The sequence below is a fragment of the Hibiscus syriacus genome, unplaced genomic scaffold (genome assembly GCF_006381635.1).
Source record: "Hibiscus syriacus cultivar Baekdansim isolate YM2019G1 unplaced genomic scaffold, ASM638163v2 tig00112738_pilon, whole genome shotgun sequence".
Classification (NCBI taxonomy): Eukaryota; Viridiplantae; Streptophyta; class Magnoliopsida; order Malvales; family Malvaceae; genus Hibiscus; species Hibiscus syriacus.
The window spans coordinates 9,547,267-9,570,579 of NW_024063392.1; the positions used below are offsets into that span (position 1 = coordinate 9,547,267).

General features: G+C 32.2%; 1 protein-coding gene across 1 annotated transcript; it reads left to right on the forward strand.

The window, feature by feature from the left end:
- Positions 1–16,884: 16,884 nt before the first annotated feature.
- LOC120183114 (65-kDa microtubule-associated protein 3-like) lies at positions 16,885–19,925 on the forward strand. Its single transcript, XM_039187878.1, has 10 exons — positions 16,885–16,956; positions 17,323–17,514; positions 17,625–17,879; positions 18,066–18,301; positions 18,401–18,479; positions 18,562–18,649; positions 18,750–18,823; positions 18,956–19,030; positions 19,117–19,384; positions 19,489–19,925. Exons 1-10 carry the CDS (start codon positions 16,885–16,887, stop codon positions 19,923–19,925), a joined length of 1,776 nt encoding a protein of 591 aa, XP_039043809.1.
- The last annotated feature ends 3,388 nt before the right edge of the window (positions 19,926–23,313 follow it).

Here is a 23,313-nt window from a genome sequence, read left to right on the forward strand (position 1 = left end):
ACAAAAAGTTTTGGAAAAGTACAGGTGTAACCCCCTCCGACCGATGCGGGTAACCCGATCCAATCTGGAGTGTCACATTAGGGCCACCGGACTGACCCACTGTAAAAATAGCAGAAAATTTAAATTTTTTTATTTAAACATATAACTTATAAAATGATTTATTAGTATACAGAAATAAAACAGATTTTCAGACTTGTATATAAAACAAAATACAATTACATGCCCCCTAATCACATGTACCATACTCTGCATCAACGCTAGAAGAACTTCCTTTTTGATGTCATTAGCTGCACTGGTATAATTCTTTTAACCTACAATGGTGAGTAATAGAGTAAGCTTCGGAAAGCTCAGTAATACAAAACTACCAGATGATGCTGAAGAACGTGCAGATACAGATAAACATATATTTCCTTATTGTTTCTGAACATCTATAGATTTTTATGTTGATTAGAGTTCCTACTGATATTTCAGATGGCAACGGACAATGAGCTTTCAGTTCAGATAAATATTTCGAATGACTGAGTTTAGGAGATCAGAATAGGATATATAGTGTGTTCCCGTAAAACCAGTGAAAATATACATATCTTTTAAACCAGTATCAGTTTAAAACATATTTACCCTGTGCACAAAGTAGAGGAGCATGCAAAAAGATAAGGTATTATCCTTGCACATAACAAAAGAGCCTGGGGAAACTGTAATGCTTACCCTTGCACACAGTAAAGGAACCTGGGAAATTGTAAGGCTTACCCTTGCACACAACAAATGGGCCTCGGGGAAACTGTAAGGCTTACCCTTGCACATAGCAAAAGAACCTAGGGGAAACTGTAAGGCTTACCCTTGCACACAGCAAAGGAACCTAAGGGAAACTGTAAGACTTACCCTTGCACAGAGCAAAGGAACCTGGGGAAACTGTAACGATTACCATTGCACACAGCAAAGGAGCCTACTGTAATGGTAATTAATCCATTAAAATATGAAAATGTTTCATATTTAGAAATCAGGTACAAAAATACCTTAACCAGGAACCATATTAGAAATATGTGGTAAATCAGATATCAAAATAAATTGTATTCAAAACATCGGGTATTGTCTCATAAAAATATTCAATATGTGATTTATTAAGATCATATTTTCCAGTGAAAACAGGAAACCCGATAACATATTTCAAGTAACTATCGTTCATAAAATCAGTAGTTTCCATGATGTCATAAATCAGGAATAATTCATATTTTTCAGTTCAAACCATAAACAGAAAACATATAATATGTTGCCACGGTTTATAGACCAGTAAATCAATAATTTCGGTGAAACTCATTTATAAACAAATAAAATTGTCATGTAGTACATGTGGAACACACTAGGATATCTAAGTATTTCTCAGAGACACTTGATAGTTATCAGAATGGATAACATGAACTAATTAAATTTAATCGGATTCAATGAATGAGGTTCTATTGAAGGGAATCGATTACTAATCGATCTAATCCGACATTTAAGGTTGATACTTTAGAATCACATCATGATTCATGTGTATCAGGAAAGTGTTCAGGAACCTTTATACAGAATAAATTCTAGATTCAGATTTACGGATAGTGATTACATTAGTCAATAATCAAAGGTATTCATAATCCTTTGCATTTGAGTTACTTACATGTTCAGATATAACCAGAGTGATTTGAGCTGATAAGGGAGAAACGAAGATTCAGGACCTTTACAGTATATGTCGATCTATCGGATTATCGAAATCACTCAAGCTGAACAACTCCCAGAACTAATGCATGTTGACCGATCCATTCGTTGTCCTTCCAAGTATTCACTCTTTAATACCAACAATTATTGTTCATAAATCATTTTTGAGTCATCACTGAATGAATCTTCCAATGTTTTTTATTCCATTTTCACACTTAAACGATATCAAGAAATGCTGACATACTTGATTTTTGGTTCATAACCCTTAGTGATGGTACACTATGTGAACTCATTAGAGTTTCCAAACTTATCCAAATCACTTACTTAATCCTCAGTCATTGAGATTACAAAGTTCATTTAGCAGTCAAGTCCATTCCAGTTACTTCGGGTTTTCCAGAGAAATTCGTACGTTTCTGAATTTCGGATATATATTGTACTCATGTTCTGTTCAATTCGGTCTTCATGGTTGATTTGTCTAACGAATATCTGCTTCTTAGTACATAATGTGATCAAGAATTGAGCTGAGCTGAATACTTCCAAAATTATCATCGAATCAAACTTGAGAAGTCGAACACGCATTCAAGTGACATCTATTCCGTTCTGGTATTGATATAACACTAGCATTGGTTGCTCGGCTTAATATATGATCCATAACTTTTAAGATCAGTACCACACCCATGTTTATTTGGATTCCTTAATTAATCCAAGACATCTACTTAGTCTAGGTCATAAAGGTATTTTGGTCATTTTGATCCTCAATGTTTTTCTATTCATTTCAAAGCTTGAGGATGTCCATTCATATCTGGACTTGGTGATATTCTTGAGTTATTTCTATTCCTGGGGTATTTTAGTTATTTTACAGATTCAAGGTATTTAAATTCTTTCCTTTAGTCTGACCTTATCATTTAATTCAAACATATCATCTTTTCCAGACCTTTTGAACAATTCTAACAAAAGAACACCCCCGATAAATTGTTCTTCAGGTATTTACTCATAACTCAGATATTTTTGGGTCAAGTGCCTTATCAGATTTTACAAACGGAATATCATGAATTTTTCTGTACCAAGACAGGATCTTAACAATTAAATTCGTAATTTATCGAATTAAGTACAAATCCTTAAAGTACTTTCTAATTCCGGGTCAACTCGGACTATTTTTACCTTTCAATGCATTTTCGTAATTTCTTAACCAAATATTTTCGGTATTAACTCTTTACGAAAATAACTATAATTTATAGATCCTATGGTTAATTTCTTTTTAGAACATTCTTTAATCTTGAAATGATTCCTTAACAGACTTCTAGTATCATGCATAAACCCTCTTGGGGTTAAAAATCGGTTATCCAAATTTTCCAATTACAACTAACATTTCTTATGCATATATGTAGTTTTATCATACCAATAAGTCTTTTCAGAGTTATTAACCAACTTCCAGGCACAATTCTTGTCATTTTACAACATAGGGGTATTTTTGTAATTTTACCTAATCGAAATATTCTCATAATTTATCAATAAGCTGGTCTTAAGGTTGAGCCTTATAGGATGATCCAAGAAAATAGTCAAATTGATCCAATTCCAATGACCTATGAGGAATTACTTCCAATGCTGGTTGAGAAAATCCTTGTGAATCCCATTCAGTCCAAGCCAAAAAAGTCCTATATCCTGAGGTCTATGATGTTGATGTCGTATGCAGCTATTACATAGGAAGCACAGGGCACATCACTGAGAATTGTGGGGCATCGAAGCGCAAGGTCCAAAATTTGATTCATTTAGGGGCATGGACATTCGATAAATGATAAGGCATTCTAATCAGGAGTGGACTTTTTGAACTTTTTTTCTCTATTTTTTTCCTATGTTTAAATGTGTACAAATCATTTGACATTCAAACATTTTAAATAAAATGTCACCTTCTAAGGTTAAATAATAAAACAATTTTTAATCTTGTAGTTCTTTTAATATTATTTGACTTAAAAGCTCTCTTGAGAATTAAGATTTGGCCTCTGAATAAGTGACAAGATTGAACCCTTGTAAAAAAGAACCCCAAATTTTACTCCAGATAATACACCAAAATATATACTATTCTCTTACAGGGACCAAACTAGCATTCTCCTCACATGAAGAGATAGTTAAAGGCTTGGCATTCATGTATGTAAGGGTATGAACAAAATAGGGCATCTTACACATGAGATTGCAAAGTTAATTGGTTTATACTTTTGTTAATAACGTTCAATGATAACCATGATCTTTACAGATGGAATGGTCGAGTAAGTGAATCTAGTTTAGGTCAGTTTCTTGGAAATTGAACTCTAACGATGAGATTTTCTGACCTTCAACATCACCTAGACTATAACAGGTTCTTTTGACAAGCTTAAGAAATTGAATTTGTATACCTATAATATAATTATGTATATATACAATAAAGTTGAGCTATTCCGCTGAAGAAGTTGGTTATCGATGAAACTCAAAGACCCTGGCTTTATGAATAGATTATATTCAAACCATGACATTGGTCGAGTACTTGGCAATTCGGTGTTTGCTCCACTGTGATTGTTAATTTCGAAGACTTTGTGACGACATGAATCCTTCAGCTACCCAAATAAAGGCAATTACAAAATATATGTACAATAAAGCTGAATTCAGCTAGCCAAACAATGGCAAATTAAATCGAATTTAATAAAAAAGGAGTTTTGGTGAAGATGGACTAAGGGAGTTGAGGAACACCTGTTATAGTCAATTTCACACGAGCACTCAGGAATTTCATTTTTAGATCGATATTTATGTACTGCCTTGGCTAGAGAAGTCTATGAAGCTTGAACAAATGGAAGATTTCAGAGAACTGAAATAGAAGTGTTTTAAAAAGTCTAGAAATTGACTATGCTAGTTGCATCATTTTGTCTGCCTCCGATCAAAATGCCAAACCAAAAAAGAGGGGAAACTCCTAATTTTCACGATACCGAGAAAAGAAAAAGGACGAATCGATGAAACAAACTTTAAAATGTAGGTAGATAACCTCAAAGCCAATCTGTCGATCTTATATTTGTCAAAGATTTGTAGCTTGAAAGATTAAAAGAGCATTTGATTCTTTTGATATTCAATGAACTCATGTTTTGTGATTTGTCTCAGTTGTGAAACCTATAAAGGGGTAATATTTTTCAAATTTTTTATTTAACATTTTTCAAAATTCTTTTAATTGATATTTTTCAAATTTTTGAAAATAAAAGGAGAAGAAAAACATTTTCAAACAAGACAATCTCTCTGGAGTAGATCTTGGTAGTTGACACGTGGCTCTGTGACACAATGTTCATGATTAGAATCAATGCTGAAGCAAGAAGTGATGAATGTTGGGGCATTTTTGGAGGCTCATATCATCCAAGAGTACAACATCATTGAATTGAGCAGACATCAATGAGTCAGAATAATGTGAGAATAATGAAAATGGTGAAGCAGAGACAGTGGAGCTTACTATATGATTGTTTTTTCCATTGTCACAACATACAGTTGCAATATTCTAGTGATTTCCCAAGTACTAATGTTGGCAAGCCAAAGCGTCCCATTTATATTCCCTATGGGCTTTGTTCTTTGGTGTCCTTGCAACGCTATACAAAAGCCCTGAGCAACATGCAAAGATCTTCCATTTTTGAAAAATCTAGACATAAGCCACAAGAAATGATGAATAAGCTGCCAAATGTTTAAGAACATCCAAACCTCCTGGAGCTCCACAGTTTCTCCTTTGTGTTTTACCTGATAAGAAAATTATGATATTTATGAATATTTCCGAGCTTGGCATAGTCATACAAGTGTATGGCTACAACCATGATCAATGATCAGCATCTTATGAATTTACTACTAAAAAAATTAATGCAAAGCTTGAAAGACCGAATTCGATGTTAGCAATTAAGCAATGCCTTCAAATCCAGTTATTTCTAATGTTCCAACTATCATCCTTGGCATAGATTTGTCTCATGGTTCTCTGGGGAAGTCTAATATTCCATCAATTGCTATGGTGGCCAGCTCCAGGCAGTGGTCTTTGATTTCCTATTACAGGACAAATGTGCGTACACAATCTCTGAAGCTTGAAATTATAGATTCTCTTTCCAAAACCATCTGGCAGGGATGATGATGGTATCATGAGATAAGTTCTACTGGATTTTTATACAAGTATCATCCTTGGCATATATTTGTCTCATGGTTCTCTGGGGAAGTCTAATATTCCATCAATTGCTACGGTGGCCAGCTCCAGACAGTGGTCTTTGATTTCCTATTACAGGACAAATGTACGTACACAATCTCTGAAGCTTGAAATTATAGATTCTCTTTCCAAAACCATCTGGCAGGGATGATGATGGTATCATGAGATAAGTTCTACTGGATTTTTATACAAGTACAAAAAAGAAAGCCAAATTCATCAGGGGCAAAATTTATGAGGCAAGAAGAAATTTTCACGAGTCCAGATTTGTCAGGATGCACACTGGTGCAAACAAATACTGAAGACTTCCCATGCAATCAATCCCACCATTGATCAAGAAAACATACATCAACACATACATACATGTTACATGAAATTTGCATCTTTGTATCTTTGCATCAAACATTCATCATCATGTGCAATAAAGACTTTTATTTTCCCTCTCATGAGGATAGTTTTAAAATTTTCACTTGAAATCTTGTCTTTATTAAAGACATTTTCCCCTCTCATGAGGACAAATTCAAAAATTCATCAAATCAAACACATAAAATAAACTTCATCTTGGCATCCATCATAACATCCAAGATAGTTAATCATAAATGAATCATTTTTATATTGATTATTCAGGAAATCAAAGTTTGGTGATAACTAAATTTCCTCAACATGAAGGAACAATTTTGACATCTTGAACTCAATAATAAATCTTCTAAAGGCATCTAGATCTTCTCAACATGAAGAAGCAGACAGTTTGTTTCCTTTGAGAATGTTTCTCTCGAAACAAATTTTTGTCTCACTAGAGACAGTTTTTCTTGAAACAAAATTGATCTCACTTGAGATTGTTTTCTCAAAACAAATTTTTTCTCTCTTGAGACAGTTTTTCTTAAAAAACAAATTCATCTCACTTGATATAATCTTCCTTAAAACACAAATATTTAAGATTGTTTCTCTCAAAAACAAATTTCGTCTCACTTGAGACAGTTTCCCTCGTAACACAATTTTCAAAGTTGTTTTCCTTGAAACAAAATTAATCTCACTTGAAATTGTTTCTTTCAAAACAGATTCGTCTCACTGGAGACAATTTTTCCTCAAAACACAAAATGTGGAAATTGTTTCACTTGAAACAAAATTGATAAAACTTTGAGATTGTTTCTCTTGAAACAAGTTTTGTCTCGCTTGAGACAGTTTCTCTTGAAACATAAACAATTGAGATTGTTTCCATTGAAACAAATTTTGTCTTGCTTGAGATAGTTTCTCTTGAAACAAATTATCCCTAAAGATGGCTACATATCCTCATCACGTAGGAACAATGTCATCCAACGACCTGATCTCCTCATCATGTAGGAGCATCGTCATCCTTATATAACCAGACTTCCTCATCACCTAGGAATCATGTTGTCTCCCAATTATCCCTAAAGATGGCTAGACGTCCTCATCACGTAAGAACAATGTCATCCACTGACCTGATCTCCTCATCACGTAGGAGCAACGTCATCCATAGATAACCAGACTTCCTCATCACGTAGAAACCGTGTTATCTCCCAAATTACCCCTAAAGATGGCTAGACATCCTCATTATGTACGAACAATTTCATCCACCGACTCGATCTCCTCATCACGTAGGAGCAGTATCATCCTTAGATAACCAGACTTCCTCATCAAGTAGGAACCGTGTTGTCTCCCAAATTATCCCTAAAAATGGCTATATGTCCTCATCACGTAGGAACAATGTCATCCACCGACCTAATCTCCTCATCACGTAGGACTAGTGTCATCCTTAGATACCAGACTTCCTCATCACGTAGGAATCGTGTTGTCTCCCAAATTATCCCTAAAGATGGCTAGACGTCCTCATCACGTAGGAATAATGTCATCCACCGACCAGATCTCCTCATCATGGAGGACTAGAGCCATAATCAAATAACTAGGCTTCTTCATCACATAGGAAACATGTTGTCTCCAAATTTACCTAAAAACGACCAGAACTCTTTATCACAGATGAGTGTTGTCTTCAACACCAAACTATCTCCAAATTGACCAGACTTCCTCAACGAGAAGGAACATCATTATCTACAACAAACTATCAAATTTCAAAGCCAAAAAGAGAACAGAAAAAACTCGTTGTCTTATCATCTTTACCATATTCTTGTTAACACAAGAATGTGCAAAAAGGGGTAGCTGTAGACACCCTTTTTTGTCCGGGTTTTACTTTTATTAACTATTATTATTATTATTATTATTATTATTATTATTATTGTATTAATATTTATTTACATATTTTGTAGGCTTGAAAATGGAGACCAAAGATACAAGCCCACCAGAAACTGACCCATTACAATGACCCAACCCGAAGCCCAAAATCCGACCCAATCATTAGACCCAAACATGGCTAGGGTTTTCTTCTTTGCCCCAACGCCAATTTCATTTCCAACCGTTGGATCTAGACCCATCAAATGATCCAGATAAACCAATAGCAAATAGGGTAAACCCTAGCACATCAGCAGTCGCCGCCACCGAAAGATCCAGGTCATTCGATGGCGCTCATGTGATACATGCGCTAGCTTTCCGTTCTCCCCATCGTGTGAGCCACCACCGGTATAACAACCATATCTTGTATACCTTTGCGTACACGAAATATAGAGGTCACATCATGTTATAAAACTTTTTGTCATTTGAAAACCCGTAAAAATTTGTTTCATTTTGATCAACTACAAAATATGTTGTTTATAAAGGCAACATACTAAAACTATCACTTTAGTACATTACAAAATATTTAATATAGTTTAAATTACATGCCAACTAAGTTCTCAAATTTAATAAGATTGTCATAATGTTACTGGTGAGTCAACCTTTAATTGATGAAAGTTGTTGTAAGAGTTACACTCCTTATGCAACTAATCCTTGCCTTCACCTACGCGTGAAATAAATACACGTTAAGTAATTACTTAGTGAGACATAATACTGCAATGATATTACAACTTATACAACAATATCTTATGAATACTAAATAAAGAATTTAATTTCATCATTTATAAAGACTAGTTAAGCCATTCTCAGTTCAACCATAATTCTTTTATACCATCATGGAAATTATTCATATTATACCTATCTTACTTATCCTTTGGTATATTTTCCCCCTTTATTCTTTATTTGCCCTGTATACTTTAAATGTGAAAGTACTATACATGTATTGCACCGAGGTGCTAATTGATCATGTATCTTTTATAATCATTAAGGCGACACCTTAAATACTATTAATACACCATTTTATATTTTCATTTGGGTATCCTTTCATGCACATTATGTTTTGTTTATGCTTTCCTTTATAACATCCCTTCATACTAGTTATGCATTGTTGTACCTTATATATATATATATATATATATATATATATATATATATCATCCCTTTATATCACTAATATGTCATTCATATCACATTTCAATTTCTTTATTCTTCTACCCCAAAGTATTTTACTTTTCATTTAACTTGAATATTTGATACTTTTCTATCAAATGCACATCTAATCCATCATTCTTTTATTCAACAGTGTTTAACATTTCATTTTTACTCAACAATGTTTAACCGTTCATCTAACTGACATAATTGGCACCTTTCTACCAATTGCACATTTAGGCCATTATTCCTTTACTCAACGGTATTAAACGTTCATCTAACTGGAATAATTGGTACCTTTATACCAATTGCACATTTAGGCCATTATTCCTTTACTCAACAATATTTAACCGTTCATCTGACTGACATAATTGGTACTTTTCTACCAATTGTACAGTTAGGCCATTATTCTTTTACTTAACGGTGTTTAATCGTTCATCTAACTGACATAATTGATACATTTCTACCAATTGCGCAGTTAGGTCATTATTCTTTTACTCAACAGTATTTAATCGTTCATCTAACTGGCATAATTGGTACCTAATACCAATTGCACAGCCTTATGCCTTAAAGGCACTTACCTTTATGTCTTAAGCACAGTTAGGCCTCAAAGGCACTTAGCCTTTCATCTAATGGGCTTAAATGACACCTTTCTATCATAAGCACAATTAGGCCTATTAATCCTTTATTTTAGAGCAATCTCTACTATAATAATCATTCATAATATCAATTAACCCCTTTCAATCATTATACCTTATGATTTATAACCATAATGCCAATGCAATAATACCAAAATTTTACTATAATTTACATAGATTACTCATTCACTACAATTACGACAATTCACCTTCCCATTATGAACTTCTGACAATTTCACATATATTTTCCCATACGAATATTCATACACTTGGTATGAATTTCTTAGTTCGCACACATAGTCCCATACAGAAATTCATACACTTAGTATGAATTTCCTTATTTTTGCACACCAAGTGCCCATACAGAAATTCATACACTTAGTATGAATATCTTGCAATTTTGGCACACTTAGTGTCATTTAGTAATCATCATACCCACATTAATAGATCATACAACTATACCTACCGTAACATATACATACATAATTAAATGTATTCACCTGACTTTCCTCTTTAAGTATCCAAAACATAAGGCTGATTACTCCGGTACTTTGCATTTGCCCTTAATTTTGCTTGTTTCGGGAGCTTGGTTCTGACCTACTCAAGCATCCATAAAAACATATATCATACCCAATGTTAGAATATTTCCTAACCATTATACTTAAACAATAGTCAAAATTACATATCATTAACTTTCTATAACAATATCAACCTATTTTTAACATTTCTAGCTCTATAGTATCGATACTATTACCCTAGTACCGATACTTTTATACTATGGTATCGATACCCCTTCTAGTATCGATATTGATTTTAGGTTCGATGTTGCCTAGTATCGATACTCTTACCATGGTATCAATACTACCTTGTCGGTATCGATACTAATTGAATCAGTATCGATACTACTCATCTAATTTATCTCATTTTAGCCTATAGTATCGGTATTGTTCTTAGCAGTACCGATACCCTTACCCATAATTTCCGTTTTAACCCGATTATTACATAAATGGGGCCAAATTTTGTTATTTTTACACCATACAATACTATCAAACTATTCTTTAACTATTCATACTAATATTCCTTCATTTTAATACTTAAAACATCTAATACCTCTCAAGATCATTGGATTCTAAGAATCACACCAAAATTTCTAACTTGTTTTTAAACTCATCCAATGCTTCTAATCTCTTATTTACTACTTTTACAAGTCAATTCTATCAATAAACATCAATAAACACTCATATATCAATATATCATTTAAAAACCCATTTTCTTAAATCTCTAACATTTCCTATATTTCATAGTTTTAATCTCATATAACTTTTCCTTAAGCTTACATATCACTTAAGGTTGCAGTAACAACCCACAATCGAAAAGAAAAACTGATTAATTAATGTTTACCTTGTGGAGCTATGGAGGAGAGAAAACCACGGGAAGAAGAAGAGAAATAAGTGTTTTCACTTTCCTCTTTTTCTTAAATCCTTAATTTAATTGGGTTTTAAATTCATTTTACCTAAAAGACCAAAATGCCCTTTCGATAAACTATCTCTTACAAATTGGTTTTACTTAAGTCGTTTCTTATTCTTTACCAATTACTCAATTTAATCCTCCAAACTTTAATTCCTTTCAAATTAGTCACTGACCTACTATTTGGGGTATTACAACCGGAGCTCCCCATCGTCGCTGTCACCATCTGACATCTCCGTTTCAGCCATCCATTAACCAAATAAGTTAAGAAAGTCATAAACCCTTTAAAAATAAAGAAAATCCTGAAATACCAGGGATTTGATGTCTTCTCAAATATAGGGTATTATTACCCTACGAAAACTACACTGATTGGACACCCATAACTCAACCATAAATGAAGAAAAAGAGATACAATAGAAGGAAGCATTCAGAAAAACCAAAGGAGGATGATCGAAGAAAAAAAAAAGAATAAGAGAGAGAACCACCATTCGAAAAAAAACAGAGAGTAAAAAGAAAAATAACAAAGAGAGAAGCATACCTCGGTTCGAAGTGTTGGAAGCCGTAAGGTCTTTGGATCCTTTTTTTTCGAGAGGTAAACCCTAGAATTATGATTCTTGTGTGACTTTTAGACTAAATCGGGTGGTATATGGGTTAGATAGGATAAGAGGGATGTTTTGGGGGGTTGTGTTTCCTCCGGTCGCCGTGAACGGTCGTGAACCGCCACCGGAGAACGACGACCCTATTTCCCGACGAGAGGATGATTGAGAGAGTTATAGGAAACTTTCTCTTTGTTTTCTGAAACAAGTTGAGAAATGGGGAGAGGATGAGGGAAAAGCCATATAACCGAGTTTATATACCGAATCGAAATGACGTAATTTCACCCCCATTCCCGTGTTTTCATAATTATTGGGGAAAATTGCAATTTTAGGCCCTTGAGTTTTGTAATCTAGTATGCAGGATTGAAATAAAATGGGATATTTATGAATTCAAGCCTTTCATGTTTTCATTTTTTATGTTTAGTCCTCGTACATATGTTTTAATATTTCGGTTAAGTATTTGGCTTGTTCTAGTAATTTGTTTTTAGTTCATTTTAGTCCTTTTTATTTAATGTTTGTTCAATCTCGGTTTATTTGTGTCTTCAATCCCTATATATTTTAGTATATGTAAATTAATCACTGGTTTTAGTCTCAAAATGTGGATTATTATTTGTCTGTTTTGTTTATTTTGTTAATTTGATCTCTGTTTTATTTATGTATTGCACATTAGTACTTTCAACTTAGAGTCTGACACGTGTCACGCATATAAAGTTTCAAAAATAAATTATTTTTAAAAAACATACTTAATATTATAATTTTTTTTTAAAACCCAAAATTTGTTTCCTCCACTATCGATCGGCCACCGACGATCTATGCCTATCATCGTTGACACCATCAGAAGCATCTTGTCGCTACCACTAAAACCCAGTCCCCAACCCACTGTGAAACTATGTTGATCGTTGTGGAAATCACCGCGAAGAGTCGTTAGATTTTAAGGTTTTCTTTGTCATTTTTCGGTCATTCCGACGGGTCCAGGTATCCGTGCGTTACATGACTGCAACCATTGAGTTCATCACTTGCTCTGAACAAAACCCAATCAGTGGTAACCCTTCGCCGTATAAGGTGAGTGGATGGGAGGGAGAGGGGACGAAGTGAGTGTTTGAATTTTTAATTTTTTAAATAATATTTTAATTTTAAAAAATAAAAAATATAGTGGTATATATCTAAAAATGTAATAGAAAAAAATGTTAGACACCTATTTCAAACAAGAAATTGTTTAAATATTGAAAATCAAATTAAGATATAATTTATTTACATATTAAGCCAAAAGAAATTAAGAGTATGTTTGTTTTCAGGAAAATCAATTACAGAAATTGGTTTTTCTCTAATTCCCGTGTTTGGTTCCCGTAAAAGTCTTTGGTCAATGTAAAACCCATTATGGTCAACGTAAAAGAAGCTCCTTTGGCCCGTAAAACAACTTATCATGGAAAAATGGGGAATTCATTTTACGAACCAACTGCCTCCCATTTTTCTTTGCCTTTGATCTCCTTCATTCTCCGATCAACTATCACCAACTTCTTCTCACCAACAACAAAATCAACAGATTTTTTCCAGCAAAATCAAGGGAGGAGCTCTAGGATTCCAAGGTAATAATTCGAATCCCTAATGCTATTCCTCCCCTTTTGCTTTTCTCTTTGATTTCCAAGGGAAAATCTCTTTAAAAGGTACCAATCGCGTTGCCATTTTCCCTCTGTATGTGGTGATTGATTCGGTAACCACCGAGGTCAACATTTCATGACTTTCGCCATTGGGAGAAACACGAGCATTGCACCATTCCCATATTACTTGGATTTTAACTCTGTTTACTAGTGCTTTTTCTACCGAATTTAGGTTATAGAAATGCCCAGAATCTCCTAGAAATTGTTGTTCAAAGTCGCTTTTTTATGGGTATTTTAGAATGGTTGTTTCTTTTATTCAATGGATCTCTCTTGTTCGGTTTCTCTTCTGTTTTTTTGTTTGTTTTCAGCTTAAAGATAATACAAATTTGTTAAGTTTGATAAAAAACAATGGATGCTTTTTAGTTGATTTCTGAGGCTTTATGTTATGGAAATTCATACTGAGCTCTTTTTGTAATGCTTTTGAGATTGTAAATCCTGGTTGTTCATTAGTGTGAAAGAACTTTTATCTTGTTGGAAGTGCAGTGAGTTACTCTAAGAGCTTTAAAAGTAAATAAGAAAAAGAAAGAAAACTTTATGATGAAAACCCCTTACCATAAATTATTCAATTCAAAAGACCATAAAATTACTGGATCATGCTTGTTGTAGCTATCCACTAGAAACCTTATCATATTTGCAACCTGAAATTAAAAGAGTAGAGAAAACTTTCCCCATTGCACTCACTAGCTGCCCAGGTCTTTCCATTCAACATGTGGATGTTGTGGAATTATCTACTGGTTCTCGTCCACTCTAAAACAAAAGCCCAGGAGTCAATAGACTGAGTGAATGTGGTTAGGTAGATGTTAGTAAGAAGCTCTCAGTCAACGAATAAAGGAAAATCAATCTTTTCTGGGTCAGCTCTTAGAAATTATCAAGACAAAGAAAATAGAAGAAGATAGATTCATCAGTAACTTAAAAACTATGAACAAGATGATGAAAATATATGAGAATAGGACTCGTCCATTCCATTCCATTACGGCATTCTCTTCTTGATAACCGGATATTGATAGAAAAACAGTCACGCCATTGGTGGCATCTTATGTTTATAGAAGGTTAGTGGATACCTTGTCTATAGTGTACAGATAAATTGTTGGTTGACTTTAGTTTGTGAAATTTTCTTTTAGAGTTCTAGAATATTGTAGATAAGTTTGTGTACTTTCGAGTGATGTAGAACAAGAAGAGTGAAAGAGGCAGGAAATGTTGAATCTAGGAATTTTAGGGAGATAACAAGAAATAGAGAGGAATGACTTGAGAAACAAGTTGAACCTGAGAGAACAAAGGGAGGAAATCTGAATACTAGAAATTTCAATAATCCAAACCTCAGTTAAAAACACATCCAACAAATTTATATACAGATGTTGCAACATTTGGACGTAAATTTGCAATACTAAATACCTAGCCGAAATTAGATACTAGTCTAAAGTGGTCCTTCATCAATGTATTGGCTGTTGATCTGACGTTCAGTTTAATTCGGTTTTGGCCTGGCCCCTCAATAAGCATGTTATTTCAATATTATGAATCAATGTGTGGGTGACCTATCTGACTATGGCAGCATTTCCTTGTAATCCTTGTTTGATAAGGTTGTCTCTTAAATTATGTTCCCTTTGATTTTTGAAGGATGTATAAAGATGGAAAATTTATTCCCATGGATGACTCGCTGGATTATGGAGGAAATTTTTCGCACATGCTGGGATTCAGTAGTCCCCAAATGCACGAGCTTATGAGGCTTTATGTCACCATCCATATGTCACCTTTCCAGTCAAAATAAGCCATAAAAGACCCTCAAATATGTAATTAGACTACTAACAAACATAAATATTGTCTAAGTCATTAGTAGTACTACAACAATGTAATTGGTTTTAATTGACCAAAGGCTTTTACGAGAACCAAACACAAGAATTGGGGAGTACTAATATTTATGACTTAGACAATATTTAAACTTTAATGTGTTGTAGTACTGTTTATAGACTTTAATCATATGTTGGTTTGATGTGTTGTAGCACTAATTAATAATTAGATAATATCTTTGTATTATTATGGTTGGATAATATCGTTATCTTAATGTGGTGTAGTTTTAATTAAACACTTTGAAAATATTATTATTATTTCAATGTGATGTACTATTTTTGTTTTAATAATGATGTAATTTTAATTATATACTTTGATAATATATTTTTAATACATTATCAAAATTATATTAATTAAACCTACATATAATATTAATTATGAGTTAACATTTAGTTTTAAAAGTGCTAATAGATAAAGTATAATGAATACTTCAAATCTAAAACTGTGTATTTATAACACAATCAACGTAATTAGTATATTTTCTACAAATTTAATTTCATGTACTTATACAAATAAAACATTTCATTTCAAAATTTTATAAAATACAATTTTATAAAATAACTTAAAAAAATTAAAATGTAAATAACAATAAAAATATAAAAATATATACATTTTTACAAAAAAAAAACATATTTCGTAAATTGTTTTCAGAAAAACTAATCAAACAGTGTAAAACATTTTACAATGTAGCATCCAAACAATGTAATTGATTTTCTGGAATTGATTTTCCAGAAAACCAATTACAACCCAACAAACAGATTCTAAGATAAGTTAGTAGATAATGACATGTCAGCATGGATTTAAATTTTCACCTTTATTATGTCCACAACCCCCAACATAACGCTCTTTCCCGCTCACAAGCCCTCGCTCAAAATTCAAGCGTTACAATACATTTTCTCTTTAGCTACTTTTACCGCCTCATCTAATCTAATTTATTTTCGCTTTTCATCTGGGATTGGATCTCCGATCATCAATCATCCGGTTCGGTACTCAGCGACACATTTATTTTCCAACACTTTCATTTTTCTTTGAGTTCCCTTTTCATGCTTGATTTTTTTTTAACTTCGAATCGGATTTGTTTTTGTTCATCTGTTCAATTTTAGCTTTATTATGATGACATTTGTTTGGTCTGCGAGAATGCAAAAGAAAAAGTGTTAAGAAAACACTGCTTTTAGTGTGAGGCTTTTAATCAGTGTTCTATTCATTCGATTGATAATCAATAATCAATATCGAGTGTTTGTGTTTCATTTCCTTTATCACTACTTTTTTTTATAAAGTAAACGAAAATAATCCGTAACTCTGCACCATCACGATCAGATTCTATTTTTCCCGTTCTGTTTTACTGGCAATTCTAGAGCCCAGAAAATCAATTTTCACGAGGCTAAAGTGGGTTACAGAATATTGCCGGCTCCATGTCAAATCATTATAGTGAACACTTCGCGCGCATTGAAAAATCTTGCGGCTCTTTATTGTGTGAATTACAGGTCCTCCTTAAGATCTCTCAAAGCATATTTTGTAATTTACTATTCTTTGCAGTCTAATTGGTGTGTTATTTTTTCTTTATGTCTTAGTATATGAATTAGCTATAATCCAACTTCATTTGATAATCTTTAGGCCGGCCCTTACATGACTTGGTTTAAATAAAGAGGAAGATGTGTTATTATTATTTACTTGAGTTTTTTACTCGTCTTTCTAATTTTAAGTTTAGATTTATATTATTTAATATTTTTTTATATAATTAGAAACTACTTTAAAACTCGTGTATAATTAAGTTTTTCCTTATTACGAAACAATGTAACCAAACGTGACAGAAATGTTTTAGAAAGTTACCATTGTTTTATTTATTACAGAAAATACGGGGTGAAGTTGGAGAGGCTGATGATGAATGGGATACAACGCTTTTTGAAGTTGAACAAGAATGCCTCCAGGTCTACATGAAAAGAATAGAAGAGGCTAAAGAATGTCGAACTAAATTGCAACGAGATATTACCACCGCCATGGCAGAACTTTCATATATCTTTACTTCTATGGGAGAGAAGTCGGTGCGTTTAATTGCAGTTACTAGTGTATAATCAATTGATTTGTATTTGTTAACATGGGCTTGTTTTGGATTTTGTAAAGCGTTTTTATGTAATTAGTTATATTTACCCAGTATGAATTGAAGCCTGGTGGGAACATGATGGAAGAACTCGAAACCCTTATTCCACTGTTGGAGGATATGCGTAGGAAGAAAGTGGAAAGAATTAATCAATTTGTTGGTGCTGTAGAGCAGATACAAAAACTATTAAATGAGATTTTGGGGGTTAAAGAACAAAATGGAAATAAGGTGTTTGTTGATGAGACCAATCTGTCCCTAAGAAGACTTGAAGAATTGCATAGTGAGCTGCGTGAACTTCAAAATGAGAAGGTTAGTCTCTATGTTTAGTTATCGCTTGACGACAATACTCGCAGCACGTCTCCATATTTTGAAGCATAGAATTAATGTACTTATACTGATTGGCAACTCGCGTGTAATTTAGGATTTTACTGATTTATTTGAGCAGTACTTTCAAAATGATAGCTGTTACTGATATAACTTTAAAGCCATTTGCAGATCAATCGTTTGAATCAGGTTCAAGGCCACCTATATACTATAAGCTCATTGTGCACAGTTCTTGGTATGGATTTCAAACAAACAGTTTGCAGAATCCACCCTGGCTTGGATGATTTGAATGTAGTAAAAGATGCAAGTAACAATACAATTGCAAGGTTGGCTGCTCAAATTCAAAGCCTGCAGGAGCTAAAGCTAAAGAGAATGCAGAAGGGCCATGATCCACCAATACTCTATTTGTTACCCAACTGAATATGTTTTGCAGGTGCCATTGATCCTTTGTACTTGTTGGAACAAATTGACCTTCAGATTGCTAAGGTTAAAGAGGAAACTGTCAGCCGCAAAGAAATACTCGAGAAGGTGGAGAAGTGGTGGGCTGCTAGAGAAGAAGAGAGCTGGTTGGAAGAGTACAATAGGGTTGGAATCAAACTCATCCTGTTTTTATGGAATAATGTGCACTCTTGTTTCCAACAACTATTTCTGACTGTACAAACTTTAGGATGACAACCGTTATAATGCTGGAAGAGGAGCACACCTAATTCTGAAACGGGCCGAGAAAGCTCGAACCGCTGTTAACAAAATTCCAGGTAAATTTCTCCAGCAAACTAATTTACTAGGCAATAAGTGTAATGCAAACCAGGAGTATTTGTCTTTTCAGTTCTATAATTTTCTATTCTTACGGTGTAGCAATGGTGGAGGCTTTGACTTCAAAAACTACAGCTTGGGAGAAAGAGAAAGGGGCTGAGTTCTTCTATGATGGAGTAAGCATTTTCCTAATTTCTATTAAGATTTGGTTTCAAAGTTGAATTACCATTTACCATTTCCATTTCCTTGTTTTCTAGTAGATTTTTTTTTCTTATATGTAACTGTATGATGTTTTTAATTGCTTCTAGGGACGACTTCTTACTATGCTCGAGGACTACAGCAGCCTAAGGCAAGAAAAAGAAATGCAGAAGCAGAGACACAGAGTATGCCCTCCTATTTGATTTATTTCTTTGAAGCCTCAGTTTGATACAAGTTTCTAATTTTAAGCTGTGTTTGAATTGTTTAAAAGAACCAAAAGAAACTTCCCGGGCAGCTGATGACAGAGCAAGAAGCACTCTATGGTTCAAAACCCAGTCCGTCCATGACCGGCAAAAAGGCTTCTAGAACTCCAACAACCGTTGCCAGTCACAGGAAACTCTCCTTTGGAGGAGCAATACTTCAGCAAGTAAAAACTGAGAAACCTGTTAGCCATCTTCACCCCAATAAGAAAGCTGATTATATGAACGAAAACAGCGTGACAAATCACCAGAGATCCACTGGCTGTACAACTCACTCAGGTATATTTTAATCTTATAACCATATTCTAAGGCAGTCGTTTTTTTCAGTCATCGGATTTTAGACCATTGACATTGGAAAAAATGTGGGTTTGTGGATGTTGTAGGAAGGAGAAACTCGAAGGTTCCTGGTCGTGTAGTAAAAAAGCATCCTCTAAGTGCAGCAAAGATGCGTGTGATTGAACCACCGGCAGTTCGAAAGCCTCTTTCTTCTGTTTGTTTTGCGGTGAACAACAATGCTAACGGTGTGAATCCCATTGAAGATCAGAAAAAAGTGGAGAAGGAACAAATATTTAGTCCTGGTTGTAAGGCACCGATGGCTAAGGCTTCAAAGACAACTTTGAATGAAGATGAAAAGGGAACCCCTAAAACGATGCCTATCCCAATGCCAAAAACTCCTTCAACGGTGTCAGCTCCCATGCTTATGGCGATAACACCGGCTACGCCAGCAACCTTGGCTGCTTGTAAGTTTGAAAAGATTCTTGAACAAGTTCAACACATTGAAAACTCTTCTGTCTTAAAGCTCCAAAAAAACAAGCGGTAATTAATTCCTAGCCTTACCTTGTTGGCTTATCGCTTCCAAACTTTTCTGTTTGAGTTTCTCTATACAGGAAAAAGAACTTCAAAAGAAAACAGAGTTTGTCCTTTGTATTTGCCTGCTTAAAGAGTCAAATTTGATTGACTGTTCTATACGATGAACTTTCTTACTGTAAATTGTAACGAAGAATATCCAACTATGGACTCTGTGTGGAAGCTTACAAAGATTGATGGTGTTGGTCCAAATCACAGGACTCTTCTGTTTTTTAAATCAATTTCTAGTGTATTATTTTATTTCATTTGTCATATCAGTACTCGTGAAGGCCCTCATTTTCTAGCTAGTCATTTATCAAGTGATCGGACCAAATTCAAAATTTTAAAATACTGGTCAGGGTAAAGTTGGGGACAGCTCATCTTAAATAATCTTTGATAGAAATTCAAAGATCATTGCTCGATCTTGTGCTAGGTGAATTTTAATTATAAATTTATTATAGGGTAAATTATGTATTTGGTCACATATTTATTCTTATGTTTCGTTTTGATCATTCAACTATTTTTTTTCAAAATCATATCTAGTATTATATTCTAGTATTATATTCTGTTTATGTTTTGATCGCTCGTCGCTAATAATTAAGTGGTGATACAAATGTATCATAGTAAGATAATGTCATATCATTATTAAAAAATAAAAAAATTATCACATTAATAATTTTGTTTATTTTTTAATGGTGGGTAGCCAAAACGAAACAAAAACATAATGATATGCATTATTTTGAAAATGATAATTTGATGACCAAAATAAAACCATGACAACAAATGAATGACTAAATATGTAATTTACCCATAATTATAATTACTATAGAAAACAATTAAAATTTAATATATAACATGGAAAATATTAATTCAAAGTTAGTGTAACTATATATTCTTAAAAAAATATAATGCATAAAATCATTTAAATCCAATATAAATAGTTAGATTAAAATAAGTTAGTAAATTACTTAAAATTTTATTTATTTTAATAAGATTTTAACATTTAGAATCCATCAAAAGATATGTGGTCAAAGGAAGTGTAGCCTCTTTAGAAATTTTTAAATTTGAGTAATTGTAATATCAATGATTAAAAAAGATTTTGAATAAATATTACCGTATAATCACCGTATATTACTAAAAATTGTTAAATAATTATATTAAAATATTTTTATATTTTTATGAAAATGGAATAAAAAATAATTTATTATTTAATATTTAAAATGAAAATATTTTTATATTAATTAAAAGTCAAAATATTATATTTATACAATTAATTCCTGTTTGGTGTGACTTTCAAGAAGCACTTTCAACTAAAAAGCCCGTTTTGACCGAAAAATCAATGTCAAATGGGTAAAAAATGGGGGGGGGGGGGGGACAGTGGTTTGAACCAACAACAAAAGTTAGGATTTCTAGCTTCAACTTTGCGTTTAGAAGAAAATTATAATTTTACTCTTACTAATGAATGACATCTACTCAATTATATATTTACATTTTATTTTAATAATTTAATACTAATGTCCTTAAAAAATAATTTATTACTTAATTATTTGTTTTAGTTACTTGAAAGTAAAAAACAATCATGGGTTATATATAAAATATTAATAGTGAGTATTATAAAATATATTTTATATAATTATATTTTATTTTATTTTATTTTTAGTATAGTTTAAATTAATATATTTTATATAATAATAATACTTTTTTAAATTTATTTATAATATATATTTTATTCTAAATGGTTAAATGACAAATATATCATTTAAATTATGTTATTTTAAATTTTAAATGAGTGATTGTGGTTGAAGTGGAATAATTAGACGCTTCATATAGTTATGAAATGGAATTAATGAGAGATACCATAGCTTTTCAAGCATTAATGTTTTTTTAAAGACAAGTATTTAAATCATTATTTCATAATAATTTTATAACCACATGTTAAAAAGTATTGATAATATATTTTTTTTAAAAACAATATTTTATTTATAAAAATATTATTAATGAGTTATCTTAAAATATATTTTTTTATATTTTTATTATAATTTAAATTGATATATTTTATATATCATAGTATTAATAATTGTAAACATAATTTAAATTATATATTTTTAATTTATAACATAATATCTACAATGGACATTTTATCTTTTTAAACTCGTCTTTTAACAACAATCGTAAATAGTTAAATTTTAAATTATATTTTTAAAAATCACTTTTTAAAATTCATATAAAACTTGCTCATAAACTAAAAAAATAACTTTTAAAATAGAAAATTACTGTTATTAAAAAATAACTGAATTAAAGTTTATCAATGATATCAAGTTTTACCGCACAAATTTATTTATGTATAAAATTATAGTTTAATAAAAAAATCATTTACGTACAGTTAGGGATGTAAAGTCAGTAATCGTTCAGGTTTCAATTGGATCCTGTCAGACAGGGATACAAGTCAAGTCAGGTAATTTTTGATGCTTCGACTCGGATCAGATCGGGTCCAGTTCAAATCAGGTCGGGTCAGTTTCAGGTTAATTTGACATCAGGTACAGTTTGGGTTCAGGGCAGTTTACTTTCAGTTTCGATCGATGTCAGTTCAGGTTCGGATGGACTTCAGGTGGATTTCGTTCAGATCGGGTCACATCATTGACAGATAAAATTCAGGTCGGATCTCTATCAGATACGGATTGAGTTCAAATCGGATTAATTTTTATTTTTTGAATAATTATTTTCGTCTTTCGCAAAGTTGAATTGCAATTTGTAATTGTATATGATTTAGAGTAAATTAATAAGAATATAAATAATCATGGATCAATTTTATGGAAAATAAAAATTTAAGAAATAAATGAACAAATATGAAATTACAAATAAAAATTTAAATAAATTAAACAACACGCATTGATGAGGGATCAAATCGAAATATGTAAGGTTGAAAATAATACAAAAAAGTACTAAATTATACACATTTAATAAGTTATGGGCCAATTTAAAAATATAAATAAATAATAAGTATGAGCCAATTTCAAATGCAAATATAATTTTAAGGGCTAAATTGAAAAAAAATATAAAAATAAAAAATAAAAATTTAAATAAATTAAACAACACAAATGAATCAAATCGAAATGATTGTAAAATGTAAAATAAATCTGTAAAATAGATTAAATTACATTCATTTCAAAAGTTGAAAAAAATTAAAACAACTATAATATATATATATATATATATATATATATATATATATATATATATATATGAACTATATATTATGTATAAACTATATATATATATATGAACTATATATATTATGTATAAACTATATATACCATGTATAAACTATATAGTTTATATATGAACTATTGAACTATATATAA